The sequence below is a fragment of the Lutjanus erythropterus genome, chromosome 17 (genome assembly GCF_056507025.1).
Source record: "Lutjanus erythropterus isolate fLutEry1 chromosome 17, fLutEry1.hap2, whole genome shotgun sequence".
NCBI lineage: Eukaryota > Metazoa > Chordata > Actinopteri > Lutjaniformes > Lutjanidae > Lutjanus > Lutjanus erythropterus.
Window position 1 is genome coordinate 13,454,214 of NC_139333.1, and position 14,206 is coordinate 13,468,419.

Genomic DNA, 14,206 nt, shown 5'->3' on the forward strand with positions numbered 1-14,206 from the left:
GAACAAGCATACTAACTGGAACTACTGGAAGTACAGCAAAACACAAGACGACAGGGATTAGGGAGTTAGATTCACGGTCAGCTGACTTCAAAAGGCATCTGGCACTCTTCTGTGACAGTCTGAAGAAATGTTACCCTCTCTGTGCAGGGACAGGGATTTGATAAATTTGGAAGAAAAAAAAAATAGTAAGAAATAAGACCATGAAACTGAAAGCATGTTGCTGTATTTTCACATGTAGAATACATTTGTAGTTACTCAACTGGAGCATGTTTGATCATACAGATAAAAATAGGGCGTACAACCCCAACAACACTTTGCCAACAGGGTGCAATTTTGGACTTCTATTCTTACTATCTTCACAATGGAAAGGACGGAAGTAACAGGAAAATGGTAAGAAGAAGAAAATTATGATACTGCATTTATATGCATTACTTGTAAACCAAGACCACCTTGAGTTTTTTTTTTTAAACATTTGTACTGTTATTCACATGAATATTCATATGCTATAAAAAGGAGAAACTGCCAGTCATTCAAAAGAAAGTTTTGACATATGGCAAAGCTCAAATTCACCACTGATATTCACAAACATTTATCACACAAATTCATTTAGAAGATCTCCCACATATGTGAAAATCAAGAAATGCGAGGAAATATGACAGGATTTACCCACAAGTCTAGTGGACACAGATACAACTTCACTACATCTCAATCTTAGTTTTCCAACATTTTAAAGCCCGTCTCACCAAACCAGCTCATGATGTCACACATTTGACAGGAAAACCTCGGTTTATCAACATGGCCTGGCTGGTAAATAACTTTTTTTTTTTTTAGAACTGCAGAACCACCTATACCGTAAATTTGGCAGACTGACGACCACAGAACATAAAAGACTGAATTTACATTCAGAAATTTTAACATTTCAGCTCAGCATGAACATGAACTAATCACAGCTGACATAGAAAAAAAAATCAAATAAATGAACCTTAAATTGGCTCTGGAGTTGATCCTGAACACTTTGTTTATATGACCACACACTTTTACATCATTAGTACACCATAATACAAATCTGTAAATACAAAAATAAACAAAAGAACAAAAATATCACATATTTTTTCACATGTTCAAATTTGGATTACTGCATCAATAAATAAAAAAGTTACTAATATTCTAATATATGAATCTGCAGGACGGATGTATTTCTGTTTGCATATCTGTGTTTTCCACCTTGAACACTTTGCTGGACATTTTACATTAATATTTTCTGCTTTATGTTTAAGTGTGTGCATAAGAGTCCATGTGTGTATGGATCTAAATGCATGTGTGTGTACAGCACTATGAGGCCATGGCATCCTGGAAGCCCCACACTTCTAGCAGTGAAACCTGGAAGGTCTCAGCACACAGGGGCGGGTTGTCAAAGGTGGCACACCTGCCAGTGCGTCCATGGTTGAGCTCAGAGTCAATATAGAGAGCGTTGCCTTCACCTCCACCTGATTAGACAAGAGAACATAGTTTGTATGAGTTAGTAGTTAAAAAGTACAAAGACTGTAGATGAAAGACCAGATTATGATGCAAATTAAGCATTAAGCAGGAGTATATTTGAATTCAAGCATATTCCTATCTTTGAAACATAATCTGTTAAAGCAAACATTCTCCAAACTTCGTACTGACTACTGACTGACTGAACTGTACTCACCCACTATGATGGAGTCAAAGTTGCCAGCCATGAACATGGAAGTATTCTTGGAGTTGAGGTTGAAGTGGCGGGCGGAGAGGAAGGGCGACAGGTCTCCTGCAGGTTTCTCAGGCTGCTGTAAGCTGTTGTTGTCTGCGTTTTGGCCCTCGGAGGAGGCTGTGTCTTCCTGGTCTTGAGTCTTGATGGAGGAGGCTAACTCGGGGTGGCGGATCACCACCCACTCATAGCGCTCCATCTCTGGCTTCAGCTGGCAAGGGAAACACACATTCATCATCAGCTACAAACCAGAGCATCGCACATTAAACAGAATGGTACTGCATCAAAAAGAAATACCCATGTCCTTGTGTCACACCTACACAAGGTGAAAATAATGTGATCTTAAATACAAACGAATTCCCTGATTCTTGACATAGACTTCATGTGATGAGCCGACTAATGTTTTGAGCACAAAGTTTCCACATTTAACTGAAAGAAGGGAGTTGTAGCATTGCATGTTAACAATTTCTCAGGCTCTATTTAGGCACAGTGATTTTAGTGCACTTATTTTACCATGCAATAATCTGGTTCCAGGCAGTTTGATTAAGCTAAAACCATTACACAGCCTTAAACAATCAATCCATAATTGCACCATTATTCAAAAGTACCATTTATTAACCTTTGGCAGTTTTCTTTGTTTTGCAGATGTATAAACTATTTGATGATTTTGTGCCATTACCACTTAAACAGTGTCATTCTGCAGAGACAAAGCCAGTGAGACCAGTGTATCAGTCAGAGGTGATTGTTTGGCTACATTTTGGACTAGAATGACCATCACATGGTTGTATGGCTCCGCCAACCACTCAAGTTGGGCACCCAAAATTAGTGTCACCAACTTTTGTCATGATTAACGCATGAATGTGTACGTAACATGTCTTGTGAGGTCACAGTGACCTCTGACCACCAAAATCTACTCAGTCCATCTTTGAGTCTGAGTGAGTGTTGGTGCCAAAATGTGAAGAAATTCCTTCTGCTCCAAAGATATAGCATTCAAAAGAATAGGACACATGTGCATACTTGCAGACAACCCATGCAGCAGAGGAGCAGATGAACGGAAGCAAATTCACATCTATATCAGAGAATGTACAAATTTCAGTATATCTATAACAACGCTTGAAATGTGGCTAAAGACAAACCGATCATGTGATCATTGATCTTAACTTTATGGAATCATGGGGACTATGTTATGTATATTTTGCTTATTTTATATGTGATGTACTGTTTGTAAATGTAGCTAATTGTATTATTTTCTATATAGAAACAAAACATATAAATAAAGTAAAACCTTATTGCTTCCTTACCTTTGCTCTCCGGTCTCATTTAAATACAGTACTAACAGATGTTTTAACATCAGCTGTATCATGTGTTCAAACTGAGCTTATTATGCTGCATATGTATATTCTTGTACAGAGGTATCTCTTGAAAAACAGATCATGATCTCTGTGAGCCAACCTGTTTAAATAAAGGATTAAATAAAATAAATAAAACACATCTGATAGACATCAGCCCTTGGAGACTGTCTCCATTTCCTTCTGGTGTCAAGTAAGGAGCCAGTCAGATACAACTGGATCATATTACAGGAGTTTCCGTTCTGCATGTGCTTAAGTATTTGTGTGTGAGATGATGGTGTTTTGTGTTGTGCGGGCTCAGACAGCCCACAGCTGTGCATCAACACAGATCGGCAGGTAAATAATTTATACAGACGGCTGTAGAGAGCAGGGCTGCTTTGCTATTTCAAGCACAGGTGTTCTTCTAACTAAAAGCTCAATGCTACACGTTTGGAAAAAAGCATAAAAGTGTGATGAATGATTGTTTGTACAGAGGAAGACATGACAATGGTAGTAATGGCAGTATAATGGTAGTGAATTGTGTCCCGCTGTGCAGGCTTTTTCAAATGGGAGCCTTTCGGTCAGTTGAGGCCAGTGATACTTAAATCAAGAGCATGTGAAATCAGAGTGGATGGTGCCCTCTGGTGGTTACAACGTGGTACTGCCCAGGAAGAAACCAACATCCTCAAAATATTCACCTAAATGAACAGAAATAAATTGGATTTGTAGCTGAGAGGAAGCTAGTAACACAATTTAATCTAAACTCACCCTGAAGACGAAACACTCTCCTGTGCCAAAGAAGCTCAGTTTGTTGCCTCCTCTCTTTCGCTCCTCCCAGTCTGTGGACAGGAAGGCTCCACATACCTAAGACAAAAAAAAGCATCAGCAGGTTAAAAAAAATACTTAAAAATTCACACTAGTATAAGCTATCTGTAAGCTGCCGGTGTTCGCACTAGGATCTCTTTGTAGCACCATAATCCAATCATATGACACCTGTGTAATCACAACCTCTGGCACCAATTCATGGAGTCCGGGACAAGAATAAAACCCGAGTCTGTTTTGAAGCGCACAAAGCTACTGTGGAACTTTTTTGTTATTGAAAGAAAAAACACTGACAGACAAGATAGCAGTGCACACTACATATAACAGGAAGCTGAAAATAAGTAGGCAGTTGGTATGACGGTTTACTAACACGTTCCCCATTTAATATTGAGAAGAGTCTAAAAGAGGAAGTGCCTGAAACAGAGGCTAGCTTATGAGAGTCAAGGGCGTAGAATTGTCCTGACATGTCCCCACAATCCAGCCGCAACGGAACTGTCTCTATAATTCTGATAAAAAGATAGATTTAGATATACACACTTCTGTCCATCAGTGTCTAGTCAATCTTAGAGATGCATCTAGTGACTTATTCAGATGCAACACGCACGACTCCATCAGGATGAGGGGAGGCGGACTGTGTGTTTACATCGATGATGCTTCACGCAAAAAACTCAAGGTTTTTGACTCTATTATCATAACCATCTTGTTGCTGCTGTTTGCATTCACCCTGACGCAAATTTAAAAAATGCACTACAGAATGACGCCCTGGTATTCCTGTATATGTATATATGTATGTATATAAATAATTGTATATATTGCTTTTTTATTTCATGTTGCTCTGTTTTATACTTTATCCTATTCCAATTTCAATCATGTTATGTGTGTGCGTAGCATGAAGAGACTACAACTCTCATTTTATTGTGCAACCCTGTTGTTGTATAATAATGAATAAGCAAATCTACTACATTATAATTTATTCCATTGCATAATGTAATCTTCTTCAGAGCTCTTATGGCAGCAGAACAGTGTCTCTCCCTCTCCTCTTGCACTGTAGGCAGGAGAGGAAATTTTACTACAGTTATAGGGACACACAGTGTGTCTGCTGCTCTGAAACTTTGTAACATGACATACATGTCTGCTATCAGTCCCTTCTCTTCTTTCAGTGCTCTTTAACAAGGAAACACAACCCCAACAGTTATATGTGTTTGTCCTTGCTGTCGATCACATTCTTTTTTAACTGTGATCATTCCTCTGAATGCAGTGTTTCTTTTTAATCTGGAGCGTCAGTCAAAAACTTTTCTTGGACACTTCTTAAGTTGTCCGCCATACTCCTAGTTGCTGTAGCCTGCTTCCATCACTACGACTGCACCCCGCTTCAGCTTTGGCAAACCAATCATTGCATTACTACCTGTGTGCCACTGAAGGAAATGTCGCCACAGACACCAGTTATAAAAACAAGTTTACTCTGAAATACAGAGATTTACGTGGTGGTGATAGGTTTAATCAGCATTATGTGAACTTATTTGGCAAGGGCTTGAATCTAACAGATGTTCATTTACATGCAAAAGTCAAGAACTCCAGCTTTAAACCTCAAAGTAATTCTGTAAGGCTGAGGACATAAAATGAGATTAACATAATTCTTTATATCATATTAACAAGCAATCAGGTGAAAAAACCTGACTATTTTACTGATCTGAACTGAATCAATCTTAAAACATGATGGGATGGCATCAGGATGTCGTCATATCCTACATAAATAATTTTAATCATGATAATGTGCATGCATGATTCCCTCAAACAAGGAATCATGAGAAAGTGTGCTGTCTGTTAGCTGTGTCTTACTTACATCTCCATCTGTGGTCCGGATGAGGAGCAGAGTGGGTTCGTAGCCTTCACAATGTGAGTAGAATCTGAAAGAAAATGTTCAAGTTTAATTTATTGCACCTTACTTAACTCCCAATACTAAATCCAAGGATTAAACATATTTAAGGGCTCATATAATGTAACTTTGGATTGTTAGATTTAAGGCACACATACATATGCAGTTAAGTAAGACAGTGGGTATAAAATAATCACATAGTTCTCTTCATCAATTAAGCTGCCTGTGTTTCACCTGTGTTATTATAAATAGACAATAAGAAAGGACACCTGACTTTATGACAGCAGTCTCTGGATTTTTTCTTGTGATTTATTTCTTATTTGCAGTTTTTGCTCCAAGCTTCTGGCATTTTATATTTCCTTTAAACCTTTCAGCTATAAATCATATTCAAATACTCAAACAGGGCCTGAAATATAGATTGTAAACAGCAGCCAAAAGCTGGATCAATATATTGATGTGAGCACTGGACAGAGTACCTGTTCAGACTGCAGCCATGGGTAGACGTGGTGAAGAGAAGTTGTGGTTGGCACAGGGCAAAACGTTCAGGGATCCACGACCAGATGTCTCGCATCTCCTTGGCACTGACGATCTCCGAGGAGAAGGTGTCAGGGTTGAGAGCCAGCTGCACGTTCCGCCTGGAGACACCCCGGAAATACAGGGAGAGATGGTACAGAGAACAGAGTGTGAGGCAGATCACACAGTTGGTGAGGCAGAAACCTTTAAAAGTAATTTCTAGAAGATTATGTTGTGGTTTCAGAGTAAATACACATTTGGTAAAAAAAAACAAGGAGATGGATCTGGAGAGTAGCACAGAGAAGAGAACCCACCTAGAGCTGTGAAAGAGCCAGTGTAGGAAACACAGGAGTGGAGTGAAGATGAGACAGAAGATGGTGGATGGAAAAACATGGCACAAACCAAACAAAAAGGAAACAACAACAGAATGTGAGATAAGGATGCAAGAGCAACTTAAACCATCCCTCAGAGCATGTCAGGGTATAAAGCTTGAAAAGAACAGGACATTCTAGATAATGAAGCAAGTAAAACTGCTTGAGTAATTCATTTATCGTAATATATCACATATTCTGGGGTGTGAACCTGGGATAAACTTTATCAAAAAAGTCCCTTAGTATTTTAACACTGCATTCCTCTCATTCTGTGCATACCAGAGTGATTTAATTTATAGTCCAGCAACTGTCTCTTGCATTCAGTCATGTCCAAGAATATCCATTCTAACCAGACAGATAGATTCATAGGTAGATTGAGTAGGGTTGATTTTGAATCACTAAAGGTACTCTTATTCTGTCCCTGTCATCTCAAATCAGTTAATTAATGTGAATCGCTCAAGTGCTACATTCCCATGACTTGGATCTTCACAAGAAGTAGTGGATTTATTAGTGGCCTTATTATAAGAATTGCCAAACACGTAAGAAAAAGAAAAAGCATTGGTACCTTTATATTTTTAACTGTTTCAAAAGATCTGACTGATGTCAGAATTAAACAAAATCTACCTGGGAAATTGGACAATGGTAAACAGAGCTGAATACGGTATAAATAAGATAATATTACGTTCTTGATGACAAAAAAATTATAGATGTATATACATTGGTCAATTTTTTTGTCAAAAATACCCCAAATCAATTTTTACTTGCTCCTATACAAATTGTTTAATTAGCGGTTATCAAATAACAAAGTTAATTGTCATGTTTAATCTAGGGCTGCAATGTCTATAAATTGGTGATGTCTTTAAATGCCTCACTTTGTCAGTCTAAAACCCCCCTAAAGAAATCTTTTAATGAATCGATTATCAAATGGCATGGCATTTTACTTCCCTGTGGCAAGTGGGCAGCTCTTATTGTTGAGCCCTTATATCAGAAAGAAACCCATGTGATGGACGCTGTGTCCTTACTGATGCCCGTTATGCAGCAAGTTTGCAAAGTTAGGGCGCTAGAAGCAGTGTCCTAGTTTCTAAATAAATGGTAACAGAAAGATGCCCACAGTTCACCACATAAAAATCATTATATTGACTCTACCGCTTCTGTTTGACAGTGATTCCTTTCTGCTGCAGGGATTTTTCATTTGTGAGCTGAAGCAGCGTGATCTCCTTGCGGCTGAACAGACGGATGGAGAAGGCCTTCTCTAGCAGCTTGTCGGGAGTGACGGTGGAGGCAATGCCCTTGACGAAAGCTTGAATGTCCGCCCTGACTTTAGCTGAATCCTGCGGCTGCTGGCTGCCCTGGCCTCCTTGGCCTCCTGCTTTTTGCTTGCGGTAGAACTTGAGCAAGGCTATAGCCACACGGTAGAGAATCTTGTAGCCCTCCACCAGGTAGACATCCAGGATCCTGACCATATGGCTGAAAGGCAGGTCACCCAACACCCAGCGCTGCCAGTCTGAGTAGACCTCAAGCACATCCTGGGCTGTGGCCACAATCAGTTTGTGGGCAGGTGCACAGTATTTATTGGCCAGGTCGCCAAAAGTCATGCAGCTAGACTCATAGGCAAGGAAAGTCTGGTCCAGCAGGCGTTTGCCTGGCTCATTGCAGGCCAGTATGCGGCTGATGTGCTCGAAACACTGAGCTTCATCATTACTGAAGTGCAGTAGTAATGAAGTAACGGCCGGCAGAGATGGGCAGTGGGAGATATCTGGAAACTGTCCAGCCAAACAGTTGATAATGCGATGAGCTGAGGCTACAGCCTCTGCCTTCAGGCAGTACCGTGGCACCGGACTTCCATCCACAAAATCTGGAAGTGGGATGTTGGAGGAGGGCTTCTTAGTGGCTGCATTTCCCATAATGTCACGATACACTTCTGCATCTGGAGTAACTGTACGACAGGGAATGGCTTTGATGAGCTGCTGGTAAACTTGCGCCCGTAGTTTGTGGTTTTTGGCCCAGTAACCCTGCCGAGCCATCTGTTTGAACTCTTTCAGGTCTTTACAGTCTACCTTGGTGGGCCCGCTGCTCTTGGCCAGATCACCCATCTGGTTCCAGTCCACAAAGCTGCCATATTCTTCTTCAGCCATGGTGCAGCTGGAAACTTGCTGGACTGCCTGAGTGGGAAGAGAGGAGGGACGCTCTGGAGTATTACTAATCGTCTGTCCTCCACACAGCAGATAACAAGCCTATTTTTCTTTACTGCCCATGATGGTTACTGGAAGACACAAAGAAGGAAAAACGGGATATTAATGTGCATAATCATAAAAAATGGATCAGTAAATAACAAAATGTAACATCAGTCAATCTGTCAGCAGCACCAGAGCGTAATTAAACTTCCATTTTCTGCAGTTATATATGTTTCATACTGAGCAGTATCAAATCAAAGGTGACCTACTAAACACAGTCCAGCTGGACGAATAGCATTGGCTTTACCATACAGATTATGATATTAATTAGTTGAGGATAATACAGTGGTTTTAAGATAGTTAGACATGTTTATGCTTATCTCTTTCCATTAGAAGTGATTTCCAACATCTTAAAAGCAATGTATTGCTAAATGGCCACAGTAAATCTGTAGTGTAAAATAAGTAGCAACATCAGATAATTTAACTGATCAGATTTATACTCTGATAAAGATCTTCAAATGAAAAACAGTAAGTACATTGTACATTTCATACTTTGAAGTGAAAATAAATAGTAAACCCATAGCTTGAAAGGAATGCAGTGCAAGGCAATCTTAATGACACCATATGATGGCGACAAAATAACCTCAGATGACCTGTGACGCTCGGACAGATTTAAGTGACCAGGCAAAGTTTAATACTAAAGCAATTAAACTGGGATCTCTGATGTTGAGGGAAATAAAACAACGTTCACTAGCAACAGATTTAAGAACTCAATCAAACAATAATGAGATAATTTCCCGCAAATGAAAACTCACAAGATACATGGAAATGCATGTCCAAAGGTTGTTTGCAATAGCCAGCATACTGAGAATGGTTGTCATACAATCATCAAACCATTTCACATGGTTTTTCAACAAGTCACATGGAGATGCATGTTCAAAGATCACTTACAATATACTGGAGATGACAGTCATAAAATCATCAGATCATTTCACACTGCCTTCCAACAAGTCACATGGAGGTGCATACCAATACATTACTGCATGTAAATCTGGCCTTCATGGTGAGTCTGAAGAAAGACTAACTGTCCTACTTAGAGGGCATATTTACCCGAATGTTGCCAATTTACCTTTGACACAGGCTGTAATTTGTCAAAGTCCAGACACAACAACAGAAACTGAATCAGCCAAAGGCCTCTGTGACATTTTAGTCAATTTAATTAGTTCTCAGAAGAATCGGGCAATATAAACTCTTTGCACATCATCAATTCTCAGAACACTCACTTCAACAGAAGTACTCTGAACCAAAGCCTTGATAGTTTTCCAGTGCAGTTAACCCATTGTGTATGCCAAAGGAGGCATAGCAGTATTTAGTACATATATAGTAACTTGAAAGGTTAAGTAAGATGCCAAATCCAACAAGCGTAACTGGCCAGCCACAGTGATGACAAATTAACTGTGAATACTCTACAGGAATGTTTGGCATAAATAACAAGGGTCCAAAGGGTGTTGGAGTTCTGGTTGTGCACAGTTGAGTAGTATCCTGCCAACATGGTTCCTTCATACTTGGAAATACACTATTGACTTCTGTCTATACTGGAGCCAGGAGTTTGTTTTTCTTGTAAAGGAGAGTCAAAATTCACCTATTGAGGTCAGAATCAGACAGGGTTTGTAGGGTTTATAAAACACCAGCAGGTGTCTCAATTATTATACTTGACATCCTTATTCACACAATTTGTACACATTTGTATCAAGAATTAGTGATAGACAATTTATCAGGACAAGTATTAGGCATTTTGAGATAATCAACATCATCCAATACCTGCATTCATGAGGCAGATAAACAAAAAATGTCTACAAACACATCTGCAGGCAGCCTTGTCAGTGTGGCCACTGTAGAATGATGTTAGCGCTTCCTCTTGTGAGTTTTGGGAAAGTGATGAAAAAGGTTTGAGTCCTATATTATAGCTCACATGCCTGCTGTAAATGTTTCCCTTAACTTATTCAGTCAGCATCGTCTTCAGGGAATAATGCAGTTGAATGATTTAGTGTACCCTGTTCTCTCTTAAATACCAGTCACATTCTAAAATTAAACCCAATATTTTTGTCTTTTTCGTTAATTAATAAAAATTCCATCTAAAACAACATGTTAATGGCTAAGATAACCATATGTGTTAGATTGCATTGTGCACGGAATAATGCGCTTTTTCTTTGTTTTGATATCAGCATTATATATTGACCACCCTGCACTCTAAATATCAACATCAACAACAGGAAAACCCGTATCGGTCGACTGTACTTTTAGGGACAGTTTCCTGGCTATGGATTAAAACTAGAACTACTGTAATTCTATAACTACTAGAATGATAATAGCAGTCATTCTGACTGCTCGTATTCGGCTGTACTAAATGTCATTTTATCATGTCATATTTACATGTCAAGCTTCTGTTGAGGTTTTTGTACGAAGCTCCGAATCTGTTGTCATATTTTCTGATCTCATCACACTAAAAGAAATCTTAAACAAAATCCTCAATTTAAATAACTTATCGCTTTAAATGGAGCGCTAAGCACCAAGAGACTATAGTTACCCTACTTAAAAAAAACATCTTTTTCATAAGCAGAATGTTTCATTAGATGAAAATCTGTTGTGAAATTTGGAAAGGCTTACAGGATTTATTTATTTTTTAATAGTTTTTGACTTTCCAACTCTCTGCACACATAGTATAACAGCACACCTATAATATTGGTGTAGCTTCATCTTTATTTAAAACTGTACAGAAATCCAAGTGAATAGACATGCAAAAAAATAAAGAAAAAGAAAAAGTTGGCAGCATTCAAATGTATAATAATATGAACCTGCTTCTCCACCTTAGACTCAGCATCATCACGGCTCTAAAGACACATTCTACTTCTTGCTGACATTTTGCTCTGATATTCTTCAAACTTTTTCCTTTGGTTTAGCTCAAAGCTAAAGCTAGGTTTTATCTTTGCAAGAGGGTAAAGAAACAAATAGAAAAAAGTTGCCAGCCAACCATATCGCACATCTTAAACAGTGGGAATGAAATTATACAGTGTTTATAATGTGGCTAATATGACTGCTATGGCCGTTTAAGGTGGTAATACTTAGAACTCGTCTGTGTTTTGTCATTTTAATAAGATAACAAAGTTAGAATAACATACACATATTTAAGAAAAGTCAGGGTATAGTTACATGGGTTTTCATTACACATAGTTAATAAACTGCAAAATATAAAAACAGCTAAACTGACTGCCTCAGCCCAGTCCTGGACCATTAGGTTTTAATGCATATCTTCAATCTTGTCAAACTCTTCAAGGTTTTGAACAGTTACTGTTTTTACCATGACATCACTGACTCATAGGATTGTCACTGTCGCTGGCAATATTACTATTTGCTCAACAACATTCACAGCGAGTAGATGTATATGAGAAATTAGTCAGATTTGGCAACATTAGTACATTATCATGCATTTAGTTAAAATCCTTTATAGAATCTGTGAAAAAAAATGCAATTGTTGAAAAACAGGAAAAGACAACACTTATACCATATCACAATATAACAATTAGAGCTGCAATGATACATTGATTATTAAATTGCTCGCCAACTATTTTGGTAATCAATCTGTTTGAGTCATTTTTTAAGAGGAAAATGTCCAAATTCTTTGATTTCTGCTTCTTAAATGCGAATATTTTCTGGTTTCTTGACTCCTCTATGCAAGCAAACTGAATATATTTGGGTTGTGGACAAAACAAGACATTTGAGAATGTCATCTTGGGGTTTGGGAAATACTTTTGAACATTTGTCACCATTTTCTGACTTTTTAAAACAAACAACTCTTAATCGATTGATCGAGAAAACAATCGCTAGTTTGCAGTCCTGATAACAGCAACCAAAATCTAAGATGATGTTATACCACAATATCAATATAATATCCATATATTGTTCAGTCCTACTACTAATGCATTAAGTTACTTCTCCAAAGATGTCTATTTTATTGCAATATACATGTTAATACTTGAGGTAAAGAATGAACAAGAAAGCTTACTGGAGCTCGCACATTTAAAACTGTACCTCTGCAAAACTGGACTGACAGGGTTAGATAACGTTACTGACGGCGAATAAAGGATTTCAGTTATTATCTTTAGGGCTCAGCAAATACATGTCATAAGCAAAGACAGAGTTAATGTTACCATGTCTGTCTCATTGCTCCTGAGCGGTAGTTAACATGACAGTGTCTGTGAATACAGTTGTGTCAACACACTCTGACTGACAGCTGCAAATGCACGCAAAGCTGCACATTTCCAGTCGAATAACCTATTAACGTTAGCTAGCCAGCTGAGGAGACGGTAGCTAACACGATAGAGGAGGCACACACAGGGTCACAGGGTATTTAACATTACCGCCCGAGTAAATCTGATACACCCTTTTCCATTCACAGCTGCCAAGTTAGCATTGCTAACGTTAGCTAGCTGCTGCAAGCTGCTCCTGTCAGCAGCTAACCAGACCTTAACCAGTCACACAGAGCTATCTGCCTGACAACACAACACGCAAGACAGGCACGAAGCAATGCAAATGCTGAACGATAACAAAATAACTTAGGTTAGTATAACATGTTGGCTAACGTTGTTGCAGCAGCTAGCATGAATGTTACCAAATTAATTTGGTCCGCAGGCAGGAGGCAGGGTGTCTTGGAGTTTGTTGATGTGGAGAGATTTCAGCGTCAATTTGTGGAAAAGCGATTAATTTAAAACACAAAGCCAGCGACAGGAAGAAGACCTGCCTCTTCTACAAAAGACCGAAGAGTGGTAAGCAAAAAAATAAATTCCTGGCAGCAAGTAAACGGACGTTATCCTTACCTGGATGTGAGATGTCTTGAGACGTGAAGCAGCATTCATATTAAGTTGCCTCGGGCATGCGCAGTGGCTCCAACCTCACGGTCAGCGTCTGTGAGCGTGAGCTGCTGGAGCTGCAGAGAGGGGCTCAGGTGGGCTGGTTAGATATACACTGTTCACTGTTTTTTTCTCTGTAAGCTATGCTTAATTCATTAGAATGGAAGAACTTAATATCAGAAAACTGTGTCAGGATTTTAAGACTAATGAAAAAAACAACTAGATTCAACTCAGACACTCCTTACATCTCTGTCAGCAGCTAATTATTGTTAATTTATCATTTATACCACAGGTCGCCAACCTTTTTGAGACACAGCTACCACAAGGGTAATGATAATATGGATGACTACTTTTTTGTTTGATATAATCTTCCCAAATAATGTACATCTGCACAGGCAACCTTTAATTAATTATGCATTTAATAGGCTACACATGAGGAAACTGTCAGTGCTCACTGATACTGTCAAAAATTCCTCAGAATACATA

The 14,206-nt window shown here is 38.8% G+C and overlaps 1 protein-coding gene across 2 annotated transcripts; it reads right to left on the reverse strand.

The window, feature by feature from the left end:
• Positions 1–909: 909 nt before the first annotated feature.
• On the reverse strand, positions 910–13,824 carry tbc1d24 (TBC1 domain family, member 24). Of its 2 annotated transcripts, none has more exons than XM_084741434.1 (7): positions 13,688–13,824; positions 7,786–8,902; positions 6,232–6,390; positions 5,723–5,786; positions 3,826–3,921; positions 1,694–1,940; positions 910–1,487 (listed from the first exon to the last, which is right to left on the reverse strand). In XM_084741434.1, exons 2-7 carry the CDS (start codon positions 8,772–8,774, stop codon positions 1,333–1,335), a joined length of 1,710 nt encoding a protein of 569 aa, XP_084597560.1. In that variant the 5' UTR covers positions 8,775–8,902; positions 13,688–13,824; the 3' UTR covers positions 910–1,332. The 2 variants fall into 2 exon arrangements, with proteins under 2 accessions (XP_084597560.1, XP_084597561.1); XM_084741435.1 differs by lacking the exon at positions 13,688–13,824 and adding an exon at positions 13,483–13,678.
• Positions 13,825–14,206: the final 382 nt, after the last annotated feature.